Here is a 23,430-nt window from a genome sequence, read left to right as displayed (position 1 = left end):
ACCTGTCCCAGTTCTTCTGTGACATTTTCTACATAAGGTGTCTTATACTAACCTGTCCCAGTTCTTCTGTGACATTTTCTACATAGGGTGTCTTATACTAACCTGTCTCAGTTCTTCTGTGACATTTTCTACATAGGGTGTCTTATACTAACCTGTCCCAGTTCTTCTGTGACATTTTCTACATAAGGTGTCTTATACTAACCTGTCCCAGTTCTTCTGTGACATTTTCTACATAAGGTATCTTTTACTAACTTGTCCCAGTTCTTCTGTGACATTTTCTACATAGGGTGTCTTTTACTAACCTGTCCCAGTTCTTCTGTGACATTTTCTACATAAGGTGTCTTTTACTAACCTGTCCCAGTTCTTCTGTGACATTTTCTACATAAGGTATCTTTTACTAACCTGTCCCAGTTCTTCTGTGACATTTTCTACATAAGGTGTCTTATACTAACCTGTCCCAGTTCTTTTGTGACATTTTCTACATAAGGTATCTTTTACTAACTTGTCCCAGTTCTTCTGTGACATTTTCTACATAAGGTATCTTTTACTAACTTGTCCCAGTTCTTCTGTGACATTTTCTACATAAGGTGTCTTATACTAACCTGTCCCAGTTCTTCTGTGACATTTTCTACATAGGGTGTCTTTTACTAACCTGTCCCAGTTCTTCTGTGACATTTTCTACATAGGGTGTCTTTTACTAACCTGTCCCAGTTCTTCTGTGACATTTTTTACATAAGGTGTCTTTTACTAACCTGTCCCAGTTCTTCTGTGACATTTTCTACATAAGGTGTCTTTTACTAACCTGTCCCAGTTCTTCTGTGACATTTTCTACATAAGGTGTCTTATACTAACCTGTCCCAGTTCTTCTGTGACATTTTCTACATAAGGTGTCTTATACTAACCTGTCCCAGTTCTTCTGTGACATTTTCTACATAAGGTGTCTTATACTAACCTGTCCCAGTTCTTCTGTGACATTTTCTACATAGGGTGTCTTATACTAACCTGTCCCAGTTCTTCTGTGACATTTTCTACATAAGGTGTCTTATACTAACCTGTCCCAGTTCTTCTGTGACATTTTCTACATAGGGTGTCTTATACTAACCTGTCCCAGTTCTTCTGTGACATTTTCTACATAGGGTGTCTTATACTAACCTGTCCCAGTTCTTCTGTGACATTTTCTACATAGGGTGTCTTATACTAACCTGTCCCAGTTCTTCTGTGACATTTTCTACATAGGGTGTCTTATACTAACCTGTCCCAGTTCTTCTGTGACATTTTCTACATAGGGTGTCTTATACTAACCTGTCCCAGTTCTTCTGTGACATTTTCTACATAGGGTGTCTTATACTAACCTGTCCCAGTTCTTCTGTGACATTTTCTACATAGGGTGTCTTATACTAACCTGTCCCAGTTCTTCTGTGACATTTTCTACATAAGGTATCTTATACTAACCTGTCCCAGTTCTTCTGTGACATTTTCTACATAAGGTATCTTTTACTAACTTGTCCCAGTTCTTCTGTGACATTTTCTACATAAGGTGTCTTATACTAACCTGTCTCAGTTCTTCTGTGACATTTTCTACATAAGGTGTCTTATACTAACCTGTCCCAGTTCTTCTGTGACATTTTCTACATAAGGTGTCTTATACTAACCTGTCCCAGTTCTTCTGTGACATTTTCTACATAAGGTGTCTTATACTAACCTGTCCCAGTTCTTCTGTGACATTTTCTACATAAGGTGTCTTATACTAACCTGTCCCAGTTCTTCTGTGACATTTTCTACATAGGGTGTCTTATACTAACCTGTCCCAGTTCTTCTGTGACATTTTCTACATAGGGTGTCTTATACTAACCTGTCTCAGTTCTTCTGTGACATTTTCTACATAAGGTGTCTTATACTAACCTGTCCCAGTTCTTCTGTGACATTTTCTACATAGGGTGTCTTATACTAACCTGTCTCAGTTCTTCTGTGACATTTTCTACATAAGGTGTCTTATACTAACCTGTCTCAGTTCTTCTGTGACATTTTCTACATAAGGTGTCTTATACTAACCTGTCCCAGTTCTTCTGTGACATTTTCTACATAAGGTGTCTTATACTAACCTGTCCCAGTTCTTCTGTGACATTTTCTACATAGGGTGTCTTATACTAACCTGTCCCAGTTCTTCTGTGACATTTTCTACATAAGGTGTCTTTTACTAACCTGTCCCAGTTCTTCTGTGACATTTTCTACATAGGGTGTCTTATACTAACCTGTCCCAGTTCTTCTGTGACATTTTCTACATAGGGTGTCTCCAATGGTTGTTGTTGATTGTTGATTGTCTTCTCCCCTTCTTCCTCCGACTCTGTCTCTGAATCTGTCTTCAAGTCTTCTCTATCTGTCTTCATGTCCTCATCAAGTCCTAATCAAATTAGCAATACAAGTTTTATCGATCATCTCATAGCAAATTTGTGAAGTCTACTTTCACTAAGAAATTAACAATAAATATAAAAAGAAGATGTGGTATGATTGCCAATGAGACAACTATCCACAAAAGACCAAAATGACACAAACATTAACAAACATAGGTCACCGTACTGACTTCAACAATGAGCAAAGCCCATCCATTTGTATACTTTCTTCAGTTTGTGAGTGATTCAGCATAGTGATTATATCAATGAACCCTTTCAATATAACCTTTTTTTCTATGATGTACTTTGCTAGATACTCATCATTCAACATTTGTGGATCGAAAATAGGTCAGATTTTCAGACAAAGCTAAATTTCAAAACAAATAAGAATCAAAGATTGTACTATGTTACTGTTCCCGTTACTGTTACACATATATTGTCAGGACATGGACTTTGATCTTAGCAAGGATCTTAAAGAGGGTATTACACAGGTTCCCAATGGCAGGATTTAACATGGACTCCTTTTTTTTCAGTTAGATGAAAATAAATGATTCACTCAGACAACAGTACAAACTTTGTGATCACTGATTTTAAAGAAGATATTTAATATATTTTTAAAAAGAGTCAAGATAATCTAGATCTTCATGAAACAACTAAAAAGAAAATCAATAGGAATAACTTATAATCATGATAATAATGACTGTTAGTAAGAATATATAGTATTGAAAAAAAGATTCAGTATTCAAATTCTATTTGTTGAACAATTGTTGACATGGTTGACCTCTTGAAGAATTTTAGGGCATAATTTTTAGAACAATTCACTTTGTCTTAATTTCCTTAATAAAAAGCATAAAACTTCAGAATTTAAAGTATTTATTTATATAGGGTCATCTTCAACCGCAAACAATGTTACCAGTATGTGGCATTCATCAATGTTACACCTCTCAGGTCTTGGTAAAATGATACATGCTAACTATAAATGTGAGATTTACCAAGAAATCATGTGACATTTTTCACATTTTAGCTATATTTGATTGTCATGCATGAAAGTTAAGTTTGCTTGTTTGGTTGGTAAACTGTGAATTAATTATCAGATAATGTAAAAAATAGAAACAAACTGATCAAAAGTTAGAGTAAAACATGAGAACACATATTTGAACAAAAGGAATTATATTTCTAGTCAAATAAACTTATAAATTATGATTATTCAAACAATAAGCATTTTTTTAAGAAAGAAAACTCAAATACTCATGCACCACTGCATGCAAATTAGAGGCCATTTTCAAAATCTACTGGTAGTGTAAAAGTTAGATATTGTCATATATTTAATCTGAATTTTTCTACCTAATCATATATCATGATGCTTACAATAGTGACCTATTCCAGAGTCTCAACTTTACAACTCTCAACATAGTTAGTAGCCTGATCCCCAAGACCTGGATGATATTTTATAAAAATCAAAACTATGTACATTTTTCTTTTGATCCTTCTGCTTAACATTTGTTTAGATCATTGACAGCATATCATATTAATAATTTTATGTAATGACCTCTCAAAACAATGCAACAATCATTGCTGCAATGTCACCTTTTTCATTTTGGAACCCTCTGCGTTCCAGTTGATTGGTGGGATGTTCATGTCCACAGGGCTTGGCTACCCACTATACCAAGTGTTGTTGACAGGGCCTAGGTCAAAATTTTTCCAACTGAGATACTGACTCCCAATGGGTAAACTTATATTATAATAAAAGTGAAACTTTATCAAGCCTTTGTTATCAACAGCCTTATCAATTTGTCGAAGTACTTGCGTTAGGTTTAGTCATTTGTCTGGTTCTGGTTTTCATATGGTCAGTAATTGTGGTTCTTTATCTTGAAAACTAGCTGAGCGACTGTAGCATTTGGTCCCATGTTGTATATACATGTACATGTTTATGGTGAGTATGATTTGCAATCAGCTGTTCAAGGGTTAAAGGGCAACACTCAAAGAAACTATCTTATAGAGGATCTTCAAACTTAAGTTGAAGGTCTGGAGGTAATCATGAGGCACAGTAGTATCCAGGATCACATAGAATGTGTTAGAGGCGTCACTTAGCATTCGTCATCCCCTATGTGCTTACATGTCATGTATGTCTCAAGTCCGTCTATCAATATTACTTAAGCTGTCATTTTCTTCAAAGATAAAAGAAATAAACTAATTCATTTAATTTTATGTTCTTCCAAAAGAAATATATTGTCAATACAAATTTGTAATAAAGACCTATGACATTTTTTTATACAAATTGTTTTTCTGTCTGATAAAGTCAGTATCATTAACACAAATATCATTCTTCTATATATATGCATTACCTCACTACAAACAACAAGACAAAATGTGAAATTATTTATAAAATGTTAAAAGAATGCATTCTGTGGTTCATTTATTTTCATTAGGTCTATTTTTTGTAGATATTTGATTCTATGGTTTTCCAAAAAGGAAAATCACAAAAAAACTGAACTACCATGAATATTCAAAATATAAAGTTCCAAATCAAATGGCAAAATCAAAATCTCACACACATCAAACAAATTGATAACAACAGTCAACATATTCCTGACTTGGTACATGGATTTTCTTATGTAGAAAATGGTGGATTGAACCTGGTTTTATACCTAGCTAAACCTTTTACTTGTATGACAGTAAAAGTCTGCAAACAAACAGAAAGATGAGAAAATTGATGAATATTTAATTTGTAGTTGAACTATGACCACAAACAGCACAACTGGTATTCAACAAACAATAATGCATTTATGGTAAATATTGTATGTGCTAGCATGAATCTAACATTCATTAATTGTGCTTTACTGTCTGAAAATCAACAGAGACAACTATACACTTAGCCTGTTATAAATATAATTAGTACTGTTCAATATTAAAATGCCTGACCAGTTTTCTAGGCAATTTCATTGTTCACATCACAAAATCAAGATAACATGATGTCATTAGTTGAACTTCAATGTTTAAGGTCATTGTTAACCAATCAAAATGTTTTTGTGGGGGTTTTTGAAAATATTACCCAGAATGCCTAAGATTCTCAAACAGTGAATTATGTTTATCCATTTGAGTATCTTTTTTAAAAATGTGTTGCAATTGACAAGAATTGATTGTGTGACAGTGTATATATATATATATCAGTGTTGGACAATGTGACAGGCTAGATGCAAACAGCTGCAAGGTCAAGGCCTCAATAAGTGAAGGATAAAGGTATCAATTATTATAAACTCGGGAAACTTATTTGAACCCATATATTATAAAATCTGAAAACTGATAGTGTAGTTGTTAAAATCTTTGAATGAAAACTTACTGAAGACTCAAATTTATTTTCTACTCAATATTCACTTTTTAAAAATTATCTCCTTTTTTTATTCAAAATATCATTGGTAATGTTTTTGAAGTCACAAAATGACTTTTCTAATTTTCAACAACAAAAATTGACAAAATATGTATACAAATAAATGATATATGACTTAACAGTTTTGTGATTTTACTTTTTACATTTACATTAGGCATCAAAAAGAATTATAACAAGAAAAATAAATTATATCTATTATAATTTTTGGTTGTTATAAAAATCATATACAATATCCCAAACCTTCCAATAACTCTTATCATATAAGGGGGAAAATTCTTTACCATGAGCAGAAATTCACATAAACTGAAAGAAGGGAATCAATCATGCTAACTAGCCTGTTCTGAATAATTCATTCTGAATAACTTAAGTTAGTAAGCAATATTTAATGTGATCACATGCCATACCAGGCAGGCAAACTAAAAAATCATGCAGAGGCAAAGAATTTATTCCTCTGCCATTCAACAACATAATACTGATAAAGATAAAACTGAATCCATGTTTATGTGAGAAATACCCAATAGCATGATCAAAAGAAAATTTCTGAAAGCCTGGCAAGAGTTATGGCCCATTACTGGGATCTGTATAAGCCAGAGGAAAAAGGAATTATCATTTTAAATGAACTCACCAAAAACAGATTCTAAAGATGAAAAATTCAGAAACTTTAACATGTGACAATAGATTTTGTCTTTTATTCTTTTCTTAATCTATTATTCAATAAAAATTTGGATTTATATTTTATTTATCCTTTTTAACTTTGTGTTAAACTAGTGATTCTTACAGCTGAACTACCTCTACTATTAAACAAAATTTCCCAGCCTTTCATGATTGATGATTTTAACCATGTACAGTGTTAAAATGTTACAATGTATTTTTTATCAGCATCAACAAACAAAATCAACACTGCATACATGTTAACACAGGTCCTAACATTAAACTAGCATTGAGGTTTCCATGCTAAAATACTGATCATATGGTAACAAAAATACCAGAAAGTATAAAAAAAATACAACACCATTTTTTGGATAACAAAGAAATTTTTCGAGGTCAGCATATAATTAGTATACTCTGAACAGTGTGTACTGAAACATATGCATAACTTGTTAGACTGGTTAATTACAGCAATTTGAATTTGTTATTTTTTACAATTTTTCAATATCACACAGATGCAACTCAGAGCATAGTTGTAATATGTTATATCAGCTATATAGGAACTGTAAAATGGTCCGTAAATCTGAAATCTTTAATTTATATCATTAGTCCTAAAATTTATAAAAAATACCCTTATCATCTATACCTTGGTCCTCAAAATGTTTTTCACAATCACTTTCATTTAGATTCTCGCTTAGCTGTTGGTTACTGTCAAAGTTTAAATCAGCATCAGGCTGACTGTCTTGTGATGTATCAAGGTCAATGTCTTTTTTCATTGACCTCATTAACAGATTTGTACATTTCAATGATAGTTCCAGTGCATCCATCCAGCATTTACCTAAAATTAAACAAAAATACATGCATTGCTGTCATAAGCATACTACAACTTGTAGAGGCGAGACAAAAACTATATAGACAGAGGCTGAAGGACGCCTTCCGGTACAGGAGTTTCTTGCTGCATTGAAGACCTTTTGGTGACCTTCTGCTGTTCTATGGTCTGGTTGTTGTCTCTTTGACACATTCCCCATTTCCATTCTCAATTTTAAAAGGTAATTAAATAGCAACAGTTATCTCCCCTTACACAAGGCTTAACAAAAGTGCACTCGCTGAAATGTCTCGCCTTCTATACTAACCATTGATATTATGTTGATAGTCCTTAATATGAGCTTTACTACAACTACCACATAACCTTATGATGATTTAAAGAGTTGATTTCAAGGTCAGATAAACCAATTGAGAAATAAATGTACACCTTACAAAAATTCAATTTCAATACACTAAATATATTTCACCTATTGCTTATCTATAATATTAAACGAGAAGACCTCATTTTGGGTGTCGCTTCTCTTCCTCCCACAATTAATATATCACCAAGCCTCTATGTCCTATAGGTACCGTCACGTGCATAGTCACATTTGTCATCCATTCTTATGACTATTCAGTTTGGGTTATTTTGGGAGAAAAACCAAAAAAAAGGCATCCGGAAATTGTTTCCGCAATCAAATCGACTTTTAAGTCGGACAGGAATTCCGGTTTTACATTGAGAAACAATCGTGTGATAGATTACAAAAATGAAAAATAAATTAGTCATTCAGAGAGTTGTTCATATCGAGGTTTTTAGATCGTAAGAACCACTATCAAGTTTAAACTTACACATAATTTTCACAAGTTCTTGGAAGGGGACAGAACAATTATTTTCGCGTTTATCTGCATGTATACTATGATTAATAAACATGTACTACAATAATATATAGAGACTCCCTATGTAATATAGCAGTGATTGCCATGGAGAAGAAACTTAGAATTAATAGTATATAGAAGATTAAATACACTTTTATATTATAGAGATACATATATTCATAGTTTAAAGAACACACTGTAAATATCTGAAACCATATATCCCCAATTGGGAGTGCTCCAATATATAACGGAGGAATCTACCTGAACAGAACAGAACAGAACAGAACACAGAAACAAATTAATAACGGACTTTGAACAAACGAGAGAGGGCTTAAAAATATTGTCCATGTACCTATATGACTTTTGATCTCATTTCTTAAATTCCCCAGACATATTTTTTTTACAAAAATTCATCCTAAAATACTTTCAACCAAGCTTAAAATCCCTGCAATTTCGCAGGACTTCCAGTTTTGAATCTGCTCATGAATTTCAGAAGAGTACTCGGGGACAGGACAATAATTATTGCGTGATAGAAGCTCTCTATACAATAAAGCGCATAGGAGAAGACAAAAACGCAAAAATACGGGAATTTAACGGGTGGGGTGGGGGGGGGGGGGTTAATAACGGACTTTGGTAAGCAAGGGAAAGGGCTTAAACCGTTTCCAAGTACCTATGCATTTTGATACCTTTAATTAAATTCTCCAGACATGAAGTCTTTTATCAAAATTCTCCAGACATCAAATTTTTTACATAAATTCTCAGTACAAAAGTTTACACAGTTCAACCAAGCTCTCACGCTATGCTGACCGAGTTCGCGGGTGTGTTCTAGTAGTTTCTGAAAAACAGACTCAAAGTGGTATGGGTGTCTTCCTCCATCTTGGACTGTAAAAAACAGAGAACCAACGGTCCAGATTTTCTATCAAGTCAGCAAAATTTGATGCAGGAATGCAGATATTTAATGTGAATTTCATTTAAAAGAACCAATTTGCAAATGTTGATTATTTTTGGTTGTTTAAAAAAAAAATAAAAAAATTGTCATTTTAAGGGGAGGTAACTCTAAAAATGTGCATTTTCTGACGGATTCTTCATGGAATTTTTCTATTTTGTATTTTAGCTGTAAAAAAAGTATGGTGAACCTTTCTTGTATTTTGATATTTGCAAAGCATTATTTGAAAGCTATCTTTTTCTGAAGTATTTAACAATTCTATCAATTTGTTTAGTTTTAAATCACAAAATGGTGTTTATTCCTGTAGCTTGTGAAAATGCGCGGCGACCTATCATTTCTATTATATTTTTCAACATAAATCGATAAATACTACGTTTTGGCAAAGTATGAACAAATTCTATCATTTTTATTTCACTCCCATACCACCTTAACCAAGAAATCTAAACACTTTCCAATGAACCCTGAAAACGAAAACATATGCATATCAATAATGAATAGGAATGTGTTTTTACTATACCACATAAAGCTTTAAAAATAAACTCAGACAAAACCTAATAAATCACGACTGAATATGACACAAAGATGTACTATACCACCAATTGTTAACCTTTACCTGCTGCTTCAGACAAAGCCCTACATATCAAGTAGGAATATGGCAGTGGTTGAACTATTGCACCAATTGTCTCCCCTTTTGGTCCCTGAAAATAAACAAATAACTATGATAATCAGAAAATGCATATTTTACAGGAAGAATAAGTTAAAACTAGAGTTGTCATAGATTAACCATTTAACCATTTGTACGACTGAATAACCAAAAAAGCTAACCAGTTAACCGCACTTTTTTTCCATTTTAATAGAATTGATATCATTAAATAGTTATGTTTTAATTTAAACTAGATGTGTCAAAGCGACACAAATGGCCGATCCCAAAAAGTTGAAAAATCTACAATTTCAATATAAACACATGTGGACACAAACAAGATGGTAGTCTCTCATATAAAAAATCAGCTCAAAATAGAGAATAGAGAAATATCTGTATAACTATGATTTTCAATATTTATCAGAGTCCAAAGCCCATAATTTCAGCGAAAATAGGTGGAGTGGAATGAAACTTACGCTTGACCTAAAACTCATCATGGTTAACTCACAAACCAAATATCAGCCCAATATCTGAAGGCGTTTAGAAAAAAAGTCTGTATAACTGTGATTTTCAACAATTTCTCAAAGTCCAAAGCCCGTAATTTCTGCAAAAATTAGTGGAGCAGAACGAAACTTGAATTTGATCTGTAACTCATCATGGTTAACTCACATATCAAAAATCAGCTCAAAATCTGGAGGGGAATTGAGAAAAAATCTGTATAACTGTGATTTTCAATATTTATCAAAGTCCAAAGACCATAATTTCAGCGAAAATAGGTGGGGTGGAATGAAACTTAAGCTTGACCTAAAATTCATCATGGTTAACTTACAAACCAAAAATCAGCCTAATATCTAGAAATAAAGTCCTTATAACTGTGATTTTCAACAATTTCTCAAAGTCAAAAGCCCGTAATTTCGGCAAAAATTAGTGGAGCAAAACGAAACTTAAACTTGATCTGTAACTGATCATGGTTAACTCGCATACCAAAAATCAGCCCAATATCTGAAGGCGTTTAGAAAATAACTCTGTATAATGGTTTGTTGCGGAATGACGGAATTACATAAATACAGAAAGACGGAATTTCGGACAAGGGTAAAACTATACGGCACCGACAACTTCGTTGCAGGGCCATAAAAATGTTGTTGTTGTAATTAATTTGACAGATCAATTGCCCAGTATATTGATTGCTATTAAAATTACATAAAATTAATTAGAACTTAGCACAGCTTGGGGTTCGACCAATTTTCGTGGTTTGAGGAAAACTTGCATATTTGTTGATAACTAATTTCGTTGTTTTGGCAAAGTGTGCATACATTCCTTAAAAAAAATTGTAATTCTTTGAACATTTGAATTCGTGGTTCACCTGTACCCATGAAAACCAGAAAAATTGGTACACAACAAATATATATGAATCCACAGTACTAAGTTTACACCTAATTATGTTTTTATACAGTGCTGTAACACATTAAAATCATAAAAGGAAATGTGAAAAAAAATTCTCAGCCCTCTATGTAAGTTGTTTCGATAATAATTTCAGTCATCATAAAAAATGACTTTAGTCATATAAAAAAGAATCATTGACAAACTATTTGTATTATAATACCTTAGTAGCCCAAATAGATTGATCCAGAGGATGAAATAATTTAAAACAGAATCCATCTTTCTTTGACGGCCTCTCTATCAGTCTACATGTATTCAGCAGTACAGTACCAACCCAGTGACTACTCTGCAATACAAAAGGAAATAGGATTCTAAACTTTTATCAATACAAAGCTTTGCATTTGCACTTTTAAATTGGCAAAATTTATTTTGGCGAATTTATTTTATCTGCGAAAATATGCAGAAGTTAACATCCTGCCAAAGTAACCCGCTTTACAGTAAAACATACCGTATGCCAGGTTATTTTCACTGGTGTAAAAATTCACGATTTTCATTGATTAAGGCATACATACAAAATATTTTGGTGGTTATTATTTTGGCGGATTCTAAACTTTTATCAATACCTTTGCATGTGCACTTAAAATTGGCGGAATTTATTTTGGTGAATTTATTTTATCTGCGAAAGTTAACACCCTGCAAAAGTAACCAGCTATACAGTAATACATTCACATAATAAACATGACTCAATTTGCATGTACAAATGACATTTCTAAACTAATATTTTTGTTGAAATTTTCAGATTTGTTTTATCTTTTATAGACTATTGCCTGCATTTTGTCTGATGAGGACATACATTTTGAGGCCAGAAATTGACCTCACTGTACACAGGTAAGAGTCAAGTGAAACATTACTTTTTATTGCATAGCCCAAATGCCATTTCTGGGAAATTATGAAAAAGATACACTCTATTCCAAAGAGGGGGCAGGACCTTTTTCGGGATGTCAAGATATTTAAGCTCGGGATTTCAGGATTTACCCTTTCGAGATGCAGAAATTCTTTTTTCGAATTTTAGGATGTTGGGATTTAAATTTCTTTAAATTTGGGACCGTAGGCCTTGAAGTCATGAAACTTGCGAGTTAGTTTTTTGTACTCATACTCCAAAATCAACCAATCAAAATGCTGGATATCATGTTTCAAGCATTATTTTTGTTCTCCTAACACTAAGCAAAGTTTTATGACTTCAACTCCAGTATTTCATGTTTTTAAGCCTGGAATTTCAGAATTAGGACACCTCTGACCCCTCCTCTTCCAAATATCTATTTTCATTGCTTGACTATAAATTTAAAATTATCTTTCATGTCTTTCCTCACCTTTTGTTTTTCACTTTTGTACAAGACAAGCAGACCTGGTTTAATCACACACCATAATTTGGTCCAACCTTTTAATGTCCCCCTCACTTTAAGCCAATCAGCCAACACAATGACAGAAGCATCTTTTAATGTACTCAGCAATTCTTTGGTCGCTTGTTTCTTTTGGTTCCTATAGTATTTCTTTTGTACCTTTATAAATATCATAGTAGGACATATAAAATTATATATTTTATTACATAAGCACACTTTATAAAAGTAATAATCATTAATTTAGAAATATTCATGTAGATTTTATCATTGCAAAATTTGAGACAGAATAGGCTTCTGTGGTTGTCATTTGTTGCTGTGGGACATATTTGTATTTCTTTCATTATTTTGTACATAAATAATGTTTTACATTTGTCATTTCAAGGTCTTCTACAGATATGATCTTTGCTCATTGTTGGAGGGAGTACAGTGACCTATAGTTGTTAATTTCTGTGTCATTTGGTCTCTTGTGAAGGACTGTCTAATTGGCAATCATATCACATCTTCTTTTAAATATTAGCAAAAAAAGATGCTAAGAAATTTTCTTCAATTTTGACAACATTATTTGTATGCATATATAATATTGACAAACAGATTATTCAACATTACTACTGTGGATTCAGTATTATTCGTTGCATACCAACTTTTCATGGGTTTCGTAGGTAGAGTTGAATCACAAATTCAACTGTTCACCGAATAACATATTTTCAATATGCTATGTATACAGAGATTGACAAAACCATGAAACCAAATATCCACGAAAATGCAAGTTTTCATCAAACCAAGAAAATTGATACCCACGAAAATAAATGAATCCACTGTGTAAGAGAATGTGATTTACCTACAAATGAACCAATAGAAGAAAGAATAAGGATGTATACAATTTATATTGTTCAGGTAAATTTTTGATATTTCTTTATACTGTAACATGTGTAAATCAACTAATTTTTGCGAGCGATTTATTTTCGCCAGTAGAAAAATATCACAAATATGAATCGCTGTGAATTTGTAAAACTTCGATTTTTCCTTCCTTGGCTACATCAAATAAACTTGAGAATCGCGAAATTAAATTGCCACGTAATAGGCTAGAAAGGGTTAATGCAAAATATATTCGCGAAATAAGTTGGTTTACAGTATTTGATTCATTAAATCTATTCCAAATAAATATAAATGGTTGCTGTGCGCTATAAATTCCCTTCTTATTTTGTGTCTTGTAAAACAGTTAAGTGTCTCTTGTGGATTATTTATTTTTCTTAGTATAAATTATTAGAAGATTGAGGAAAAATAGTATTTTTGTTGATACTTGACTGTGAGGTTTTTGCAAAGTTTGCATCTAATCCTGCCCGTATTTTGTAAATTCTGAAAATCAAAATTAATACTCCATGAATAATGACTCTACATTCATGTAATTTACCTTCAAAGATTCTTTCTTTAACAATTTAGACGAGCTGTTACCAGTTTTATCCTGGGACCCCTGAGACAACTTGGACTCTGACTGAAATAAAAAAGCTAAATTAGAAAAAAAAAACTTGAAAAGTCTTTGAAGACTAATTATTACTTTTAATTTGTAACATGATATAAACCTGATATTTTAGACTTGAATTCATAAGTGTTACTGTCAATTCAAAAATTATTGCCAGGTTTTTACCATTACAAATAATGCGATTGGATGGGTATCGCAAAAATAAGAGCTTGCATTTCTATAACTGAAACATAGATCTGTATGGAGTTTTTAGTCAAAATCCCGGATAGTTAAACTAGCATTATTGTCCATTCTTGAAAAATTGCAATAATAAATGCACACAATAATTTCTAAATTTACAGAAATACATTTGTTGTACATGTTATACATGTAATAAAACTTGTTTCAGATATAAATTTTGAAATCAAAAGCAAAAAGTTATTATAAATTAAAATACTCTAAAATGGCTTAATGTTACTTATATATATACCATTTAAAACAGGTAAATGGTATTATTTAAATGAGCACAAAACAAACACAAAATAGAAAATAACATATGCAACTCCAAAGTAACACTAATCAATGGTAAGCAAAAGAAATAATACTTTCAAACATTCCTGTATTATAGAACTCCAAGTAAAGAAAATCTGAAAATAAAAATGTGCTGGCCTACGAATGCTGGTCTTAGAGTAAAAGTATAAGGCCATAGTTATTATATTTTTAATTTTACAAATTTTTTTGACAAAACCAATGGGTAGGAGGACGAAAAAAAACCCAAAAAAAACTGCTGCTACTGATTTTTTTGTCAATATCAAAATGTTTTTTTTTTATTTCACCAGGAGATTTTCTACTAGTGTAACAACTTTTTTTCTTTTCTTGACAAGGTTTGAATTGAAAATCAATGTGCAACAACTTACTAAATCACCAAGAGCATAAATTTAGATTATTTCATGCAGTTATGAACTAAAATTTATTTTTTTTTGCATGAAAAACACTGGGTCGGAGGAGGAAAAAAAATAAAAATCAACATTTTTAATTTTAATATTTTTCCTATTTGGCAAAAATTAGGGTAGGAGGGTTCGTAAAAATAAAAATAAAAAACTACAGCCTAATGGTGACTGTATGAATGAATCCATTCATTAGTAGAAATTGAGTAAAATATAAAATCATTTTTTCAATTTAATTTAACTTTTTTCTTCAAATGCTTTTTCTTGATCTCAAAGATTAGATTATATCCAAGTTTTATAACAATTCACAACGGTAATGTTGGTTAAAACATTTATCATGTCAATAAAATCTATATGAGACTGTCTGTAAATGTAGACTGCAAAAAGCCAAGTACCTCGATCAGTAAAGAACTGAAATATGAAGTATCTTCAATCATATATAACTTAATGAGGAATGTGTCCATGGGCTACAGATGATGCCCCTGCTAGCATGTAACATAATAAAGGGACATAACTCAAGAACTGTAAGAGTGAAGCTACTAAAATTTGTGCTTAATCTGAGTTTTGTGGTAATAAGCATTGTGTATATGTTTCATAAATCATAACATTTGGTTGAGGCAAACTAAAGTTAGAGAATGGAAACGAAAATCCAGCAATTTTTCCTTTTGTAAAGGAGAATAACCCTAGAATTACAAAAATGACACCACCAAAGGAGTAGGTTCGGTCCTCAAATGGCCTCCCTTTTTAGCTTAAATTTCCAATTAGGAGTTATTGAGTCGACCAATATCACTATGAATCAGAGCTTAGTGACTAGATAGGAAATAAGCCCTTTTGTTGAAAATTGACGTTCCTGTGTTTAACTTTAATATGACGTCTCTTATCTAGACCTATTTGGATGTAAAAATTAAGGTTTTAGAATAAAACATAGACAAAAATAGTTCTGTTTACCTTTCTTACATGTCTTTAAGTCAAAATATTTTTTATATTGTAACATTGAACTTGATAATCAAGGCGACTTATGGCCCTTACTGAACTTACTCCTTTCCAACTTGATCTGTTTATTCTGGTAGTAAGCATTGTGTATAAGTTTCATATTACCGTATAGCGGGTTAGTTTTGCAGGGTAGAACATAATATAAATTTTGCCAAATTAAAAGTGTACACGCAAAGGTATTGATAAAAGTTTTGAATCCACCAATATAATATCCAAAATATTTCGTATAATTTATTCAGTAAATATTGTGAAATTTTACACCCGCGAAAATAACCCACTATTCAGTATTTTGTTGAGGCAAACAAAAGTTAGACAGAAACAGAAAACAGAAACAAAAATTTCATGTATGATAAACATTATTATACTGCTCAACTACTGAGGCAATTCTACAATGTTGAAGATAAGTAATGTTATACTTTCTATGTCACATGACAATGGTGAAAAAGGGAACTAACTCCATACAAATTACGTACTGACACTATTTGTTACCATGCAAAGAGAAATGATTAAGTGGACTTATTACTATTTATTACATACACTTACACTAGCTCTTGTTCTGGTAGGAGAAAATACAGGAGAGGATATCGACTGTGGTATACCGACAGATGACTCTAGGGAATGGTTGTCCTCACCGGTGCCTGAAAACAAAATGTGTTTATTTTAACCCCTTTCAAGTTATAATAAATCAAGTTATCATAAAGAGATAATAATACATAAGAGAACATGTTATTCACCAAGAGGTCATTAAAATAATTTGAATATCCTCATTTCTCCCCTTTATCATGCATTCTAAATTAACCATTAAATCAGATTGAGAACTGAATACTGTATAGCAGGTTATTTTGGCAAGATGAATTTTTGCTTGTTTTCATGGATGTAAGAAAAACACGAAAATAAATTCCATCAATTCAAAAGTGTACATGCAAAGGTATTGATATTAGTTTTGAATTCGCCAAAATAATAACTGCCAAACTATTTGGTATACCTTATTCAACAACAAGAGGCCATCAGAGAGACAGCAAACAGGATTTATTAATATTTATATACTTGTCCTGGCATTTTTCAATATCACAAGAACCATATAATGGATGCACGGTTTAAGTGAAATTCATCAGTAACAACATATTAAAATATAAAAAAAGCTTTGGTTGCATAGTTCATGAGTAAATGCAACAACATAACTGGTAACACAATTTTTCGATCTTTTACGAACCATAACTCCTCAATCGAAAAAGTGAAAATATCTATTATTAAACTTGACCTCAATTTTGTCATCAGTATCAAAACATTTGAACAAAGGTTCTTGGTTTGATTCCCGTTCCAGGATTAAAATTTCAGGGACTCAATTATCGGCTCACCCTTGACACAATTTGTGAGTATGGTCTTGAGGAAACGATGATAGATCGTCAGAAGGGGACGATAAATGGCTGACCCGTGTAGATTTCGAAAAAGAGTAGGCTAATGTCGCTACAAGGCAGCACTCGCACCCGCAAAGTGGAAAGGGATTAATACAAGTTGAAAAACTTGTTTCTCAATCCACTATAAATAAATATGTTTAAATTAATGCACAGACAGTACTGGAAATGCCATTTTTCAATCTTTCAAGAACCATAACTCCAGAATTGTAAAAGTCAAAATTGTCATTATTGAACTTGACCTCTGTTTTGTTGTCAGTAACAACATGTTAAAATCTTAAAAGCTTTGGTTGAACGGTTCATGAGTTAATTCACGGACAGGACTGAAAATGCCATTTTTCAATCTTTCTAGAACCATAACTCCAGAACTGTAAAAGTCAAAATCATGATTATTGAACTTGACTTCCATTTTGTTGCCAGTAACAACATGATAAAATTTTAAAAGCTTTGGTTGAACTGTTCATGAGTACGGACAACATTTGGCTGCCGCCCGACCGACCACCTGGCTGCCAGACAGACTGCCAGAATGGCTGCCCGCTGTACATTCGTACCCAAATCAATAACCGACATTTTTGTCAGAAAAGTCTGGTTAAAAATCTCCAAACTGACTGTATAAGAGAGGGGTTACTCCAGCCATGCTTCAGTGCTTCCCTATATAATCAGCCCACAAAAATGCACCAGACAAACCCACGCCTCATCCCCATTGCCACCCCCTAAATCTGCATTAGCTTTTAAAGACAACTTACCATTTACAGGATTTTTGCCACTCGCATCACCAGTGCTACCATGACGAGGCATACTTTGTGGTCTTCATTCACTGAAATATAAATGAATCTAATTTAGTTAATAGATATAAAAAAAAAAATACAATATGTTTTCATATCTTAAATGTCTCAAATAATTAAAAATCTTAGTTATGTCATACATACATGTATATATCATTAAAAATTTAATTACAAAATGGGGGAAGTCCGTAAAAAAACTATTAAAACTAAAAGCTATCATATTAACCCCTAGAAAATAACTGTCATATTCCTAACTTGGTATAGAGACATTTTATTATAACTTTTTAAAGTGTTTCCTTCCTGGCTATAATTAATAAAAAAATAATTTTAAATCCAAACATTTATTAGTATTTATTTTCCTTAAGCTTATTCCTTATTTATTTTTGTGTACATGCCACAAAAAAAATCATGTAAATTTATTTGACAACTACAACCCTACATAGTGCAAAATCTTAAATCAACCATCTAATGACTGTATTGATTTTATAAACTATAAAATATTTATAACAAACAATTTGTAATCCATTGTGAACATGGTGTACAAAGCTGGGAATAACTGTTTAATCATGATAATCAAATAATGCATAATTTATCATTTACACCTTATCAAAATGAGAGTCCTATCTGTACACCTTTAAACAGGTCAATACATGTATATAGCAATATATATCGTTCAAAATCAAAAGGAGAAGCATTTTTTTTGGTAAAAGTGTGTCATTTAGATAAATGTAACCTACAATGAAGCTCTTAAAATAAATAAGTGAAAGACATCTAGTCACTTGTATATATATAATATATACTAGTACATGTATATCAAAAGGATCAAGCTCTATAAACATTAAATTCCTTAGTAACAAGAATGTCTCCAAAGTGCCACAATCAATCACACAATCATTTTCTATGATCAGTGGAAATTGGGATAAAAACTCTAATTTGGCATTAAAATTAGAAAGGTCATCTCATACAAAGTAAGTTTCAAGTTGAGTGTACTTTAACTTAATCAAAAACTACCTTGAACAAAAACTTTTACATGCAGTGGGTAAGAGGAACAAACAGATGGATGAAGGGAAGTACAGAACAAAAACATAATGACCTTGGTCTGAGGACACACAAAACTAAATGGTTGTTCAGCTTTTAACTAGCATCAAACCATTTTTGTTTTGCACATATTTGGGTAAGATATAAAACAAGGACCATATGATTTGAAGAGAAAAAAGGGAACAGAGGGAGGGGACTGAGATGTATTTTCATTAACTAAAGGGATGGTAAATGTAAGAATGGCATATGAAATTACCTTTGATTTTAAAAAAACTAACTAAGACTTTACCAAATATGTGTCAAGAAAGGATTATTTCTTCAATAAACAAGAATGTGTCCATAGTACATGGATGTCCCACTTGCATTATCATTTTCTAAGTTCAGTGGAATGTGAAATTGGGGTCAAAACTCTAATTTGGCAATACAATTAGAAAGAAAATAGCATAGTGAAAATGTGTACTAAGTTTCAAGTTGATTGGACTTCAACTTCATCAAAAACTAACTTGACCAAAAACTTTAACCTGAAGCGAGACAAACAAAACAAAAGATGGACAAATGGATGCAGACCAGGAAACATACATGTAATGCTCCTCCTAATATAGGTAGATGGGCCATAAAAAGTTATAATTGGGATAATTATGATAAAGACATAGGTAATAACATGAATAAGAATTTCAATAAAGGGGGTAAAAAGATGATCAATAATTTGGAAGCAGCACATACATTTGGGCATGATGTTTTGACTTACCATTTTGACAAGAATAACATGACAGGTGTCACAAGTGTACCAGAAAGTACTGAACCTTCCAGGTAACCTGAGATCATTCTTTTTGGTAAGATATCTTCAGTTTTCTTTGTAAACAAGGACAAATTTTGGAAAATTATTAAGAAATGTATAATGAAAACTAACCTAATTAAAGAGGGTTAGCCATGCATGCATGACTAGTCTAAGGACCCCTTAGTAAGAGAGTTAGTGATCTTCATCAGTTTAAACTGAAATATCAGTGAAAAGTAACCTGAACCTTGAAAAATTATTACAAAATTAGAAAAATAGATTTTAATTATTTTAACACAACATGCATGACATGGGCCAGATAGTAATTGTCAACCAGTTGATGTTTTTCTGTATATAAAAATAGTGAAGAACCTTAGACCAATTTCGTTTGGCAAGTTTTCCTTGCAAATTTTTAATTAATTTTCCAGCATCAAAAATTATTTCAGAACAAATGTACAAAATAGTCCATTGTTTGTAATGTTTTATTATCATCTTTATCTTTTTGTTCATGTTCATCGTGTTCATGATGGTGTTGGTGGTTCTCTTGAAATTTTGGGTTTAAATTACTATTGTTGTACATGTAGGTGTAAATGTACATGTATTATTTTTTCTTTAAAAAAAAAACAAATTTAGTCATGTTAGTGGGGGATGGTTATAAATGCCATATCATGCATGTCATGACGAATTAAATAAAGAGTGCATCTAGCATTCTAGAAATCTTTTCAACATAAAAATAAAATACAATGTATAACATGTACAAGTAGTTAATGCTGAAAGTATGAGGGTTAAATTTTTTTTACAAATGATCTCTTTTCTTACAATTATAAAAATTCTACATGGACAGTAATTAATTAGAATAAAATATTGAAGTAAAGACAAAAACCAGTAGTCACAAGAGATCCTTCATGTCCTTCAAACTTTCAATTTCCTGCATTTATTTAAAAGTCAAGATTTGAATGAAGCTGTTGAGAACCAGGAAATAATGTATTATTATTATTTGTTAAAAGTAAGAATGAAATATTAAAATGAAGATAAAATGCAATAAGAGTATAGATTCTTTCAAATTTTCTATTTCCTGCATTTAGAATACATCATACTGTTGAAAAGTTAGTTAACAATGTATTGTTTAAGCCAATCTTCAAAAAAACTTTAATTTAAATACCTTTTTCCTGTTATGGCAACCCTTATATGAGTGGGTTATTGTTAATTATTAGTGTTAAGAATTTAGTTTAACAACATGAATCATGAATGTTAAATTATTTCTACAGCAAGTATTTCCGATTTTTCTATGAATTTTCCAATTTGATCTTTCGATGATTTTTTATGCCTTTTTCCCGAATCCTTTGTTGCTAGAAGACGCTTAATCTAGCTGTCAGTTGTTTCTAGGGTGCTCTATTCTAGGTCAGAGTTCTTAGTATGAATAGTAGGAAGCTACTCAGTTAGAAAAAAACACCTAAGAAAATCAACTACATATTGTGATTTTAAATTATATACTTTTTACAGGTTACACTAAAGACCAGAAAAGACCTGAAGTTTTTAATTTACAACATTTAAATTTTAATGAATTATGGATCATGTGGATATTAACAATTAAAAAAATTCCATCCAATAATAAAAAAGTTATTGCAATTTGAATAATTTTAATCGTATACTTTCGGGTCTTTTCAGGTCCACTTTCAGGTTTTTAGTGTAACCCACTTTTTACAGAATGAAGATGTATTGAGTGAAATTTAAATATTTATTCATCATTAAACACCATTTGAATGCATTTAAATAAGTTGGTTCAAGTTTGCATTGGTACAAGTTTGCAGTGATAAGAGTTGACATACAACTTATCGCTATTCCCAGCTGAACTGAGAATCAGTCCCGATTTATCTATTGACGTCAAATGTTACAATCGCTTATCCTTTTGTGGCATCAGATATTTCATGTATTTTGTGTATTATGACATCAAAATTTTACAGGAACCTGTGTGAAATCCAGTAAATTATGGGGGACAAATAACTATATTAAAGATGAATTGGTACAATTTGCAAGCCAATGGTACGAAATAACTATAATTCCATAAACATATTTACACTTTTGGTATTAAGCTGTATTTCGCCTCCGAATGACAGGCTTATATCCGAATAACCTTTTGACGTCAAGCAACAATCACTTTTTAGTTGTGACGTCATATGTTTTGAGTTATGAAGTCAAAGTTTACGGGAACCTGTGTGATGTTATGTAATGGAGGACAAATTTGCATACAAGTGTAAATACGTCTATTAAAAGTCATCATACAAAATTAATGTTAATATACACAATCGCAATATAAAATATGTACAAATCTAACTTGTATGATATGAAAGAAAAAAATGGAATTATAAACCAGTATTACAAAATGTGCACCAAAAAATTAACTTATGCAGAAAGTTGTGCCCATGCACACTCGTGCCATGATTAGCTTCATCAGCTCATGGGCATGGATGTCTATTTTTCCTACAATGACAGATTACAATTTCTGTAAAAATGAGAATAAATATGAACATGTCAAATGATTAAAGGTTGTGATAATTAGAAGTAACCCATACCAGCATATATACCAAGTAAAATAAGTTGTAAGTGATTTTTCTACTCCGATTTTGACAGCTTGTAAACAGGAAATCGATGACGACACCTAGTGGAAGATTTTGAGAAACCCAGTAGTTAGAACCAGTATTCGATAAGATTTGGCGCGTTGTAAAATGTGGAACTGTTATTCTATTGTTGTATCACAATATTTTTCACCTTGATAGATAGCAAGGATATGTATAGTGAGAAGGCCTTCTCACTATACAAATCCTAAAATAGATAGATACAGCTTTAAAAAAGTGCATCATAAATCTCGTAAAATTGTTCTTGAAAATAAATAAAAAACATGTTGCAATCAGAGACATATTAGTACAAGAATCATAATCTGCACAGAAACATGGCTAGACATGAATATTAAAAGCTCAGAGATTTGCCCAGAAAACTACACCATTTATCGGAAAGACCACACAAAAGGTGTTGGAGGAGGTGGCATGATAATTGTAAAATCATCTTTAAAATGCGACCATGCATCCGTACTTGACACAGACTGTGAATTAATGAAACTGCAAATAAGAAAAACATTTATATATGCGCAGTTTACGGGTTACACTAATGACTGGACCGAATGACAGGACCGAATGACAGGACCAAATGAAAAAAGCTAATAACTTTTTTATTATTCATAAGATTGATCTCAAATTTGAAATATAATAAGATGTCACCATTTGAAATTTAAAATTAAAAAAAAATCATATAAAATTTTATCAGAAAGTTGCAAAAACGTGACCTGACCATCGATGACAATGACAGGACCAATATCGAGAATGACAGGACCAAATGATAATGCTAATAACTTTTTCATTTCTCGAAGATTTTGTTTCAAATTTGAAATTTAATTAGATTTCAACATTTAATACATGAATATTAAAAGAAAATAAATATTTTTCTCCAAAAGCTTGCGAAAACGTGACCTGACCTACACCGACAATGACA

At 31.9% G+C, this 23,430-nt stretch overlaps 1 protein-coding gene across 1 annotated transcript in view; it reads right to left on the bottom strand.

Moving 5' to 3' along the window:
* The window catches only part of LOC134685077 (oxysterol-binding protein-related protein 8-like), a 62,981-nt gene extending 40,422 nt beyond the window's left edge, over positions 1–22,559 (bottom strand). Inside the window, exons 1-9 of the mRNA XM_063544485.1 lie at positions 22,458–22,559; positions 18,033–18,103; positions 16,415–16,509; positions 13,884–13,964; positions 12,443–12,631; positions 11,296–11,418; positions 9,666–9,750; positions 7,073–7,264; positions 2,253–2,401 (exon numbers count right to left, since the gene is read on the bottom strand). Coding sequence (XP_063400555.1) covers positions 2,253–2,401; positions 7,073–7,264; positions 9,666–9,750; positions 11,296–11,418; positions 12,443–12,631; positions 13,884–13,964; positions 16,415–16,509; positions 18,033–18,084 — 966 coding nt within the window. The 5' untranslated portion in view covers positions 18,085–18,103; positions 22,458–22,559. The remainder of the gene's footprint in view (positions 1–2,252; positions 2,402–7,072; positions 7,265–9,665; positions 9,751–11,295; positions 11,419–12,442; positions 12,632–13,883; positions 13,965–16,414; positions 16,510–18,032; positions 18,104–22,457) is intronic.
* Positions 22,560–23,430: the final 871 nt, after the last annotated feature.

Source organism: Mytilus trossulus, chromosome 9 (genome assembly GCF_036588685.1).
Source record: "Mytilus trossulus isolate FHL-02 chromosome 9, PNRI_Mtr1.1.1.hap1, whole genome shotgun sequence".
Classification (NCBI taxonomy): domain Eukaryota; kingdom Metazoa; phylum Mollusca; class Bivalvia; order Mytilida; family Mytilidae; genus Mytilus; species Mytilus trossulus.
Note: the sequence above shows the minus strand (reverse complement) of the source record. Positions and strands in the feature narration are given on the sequence as shown.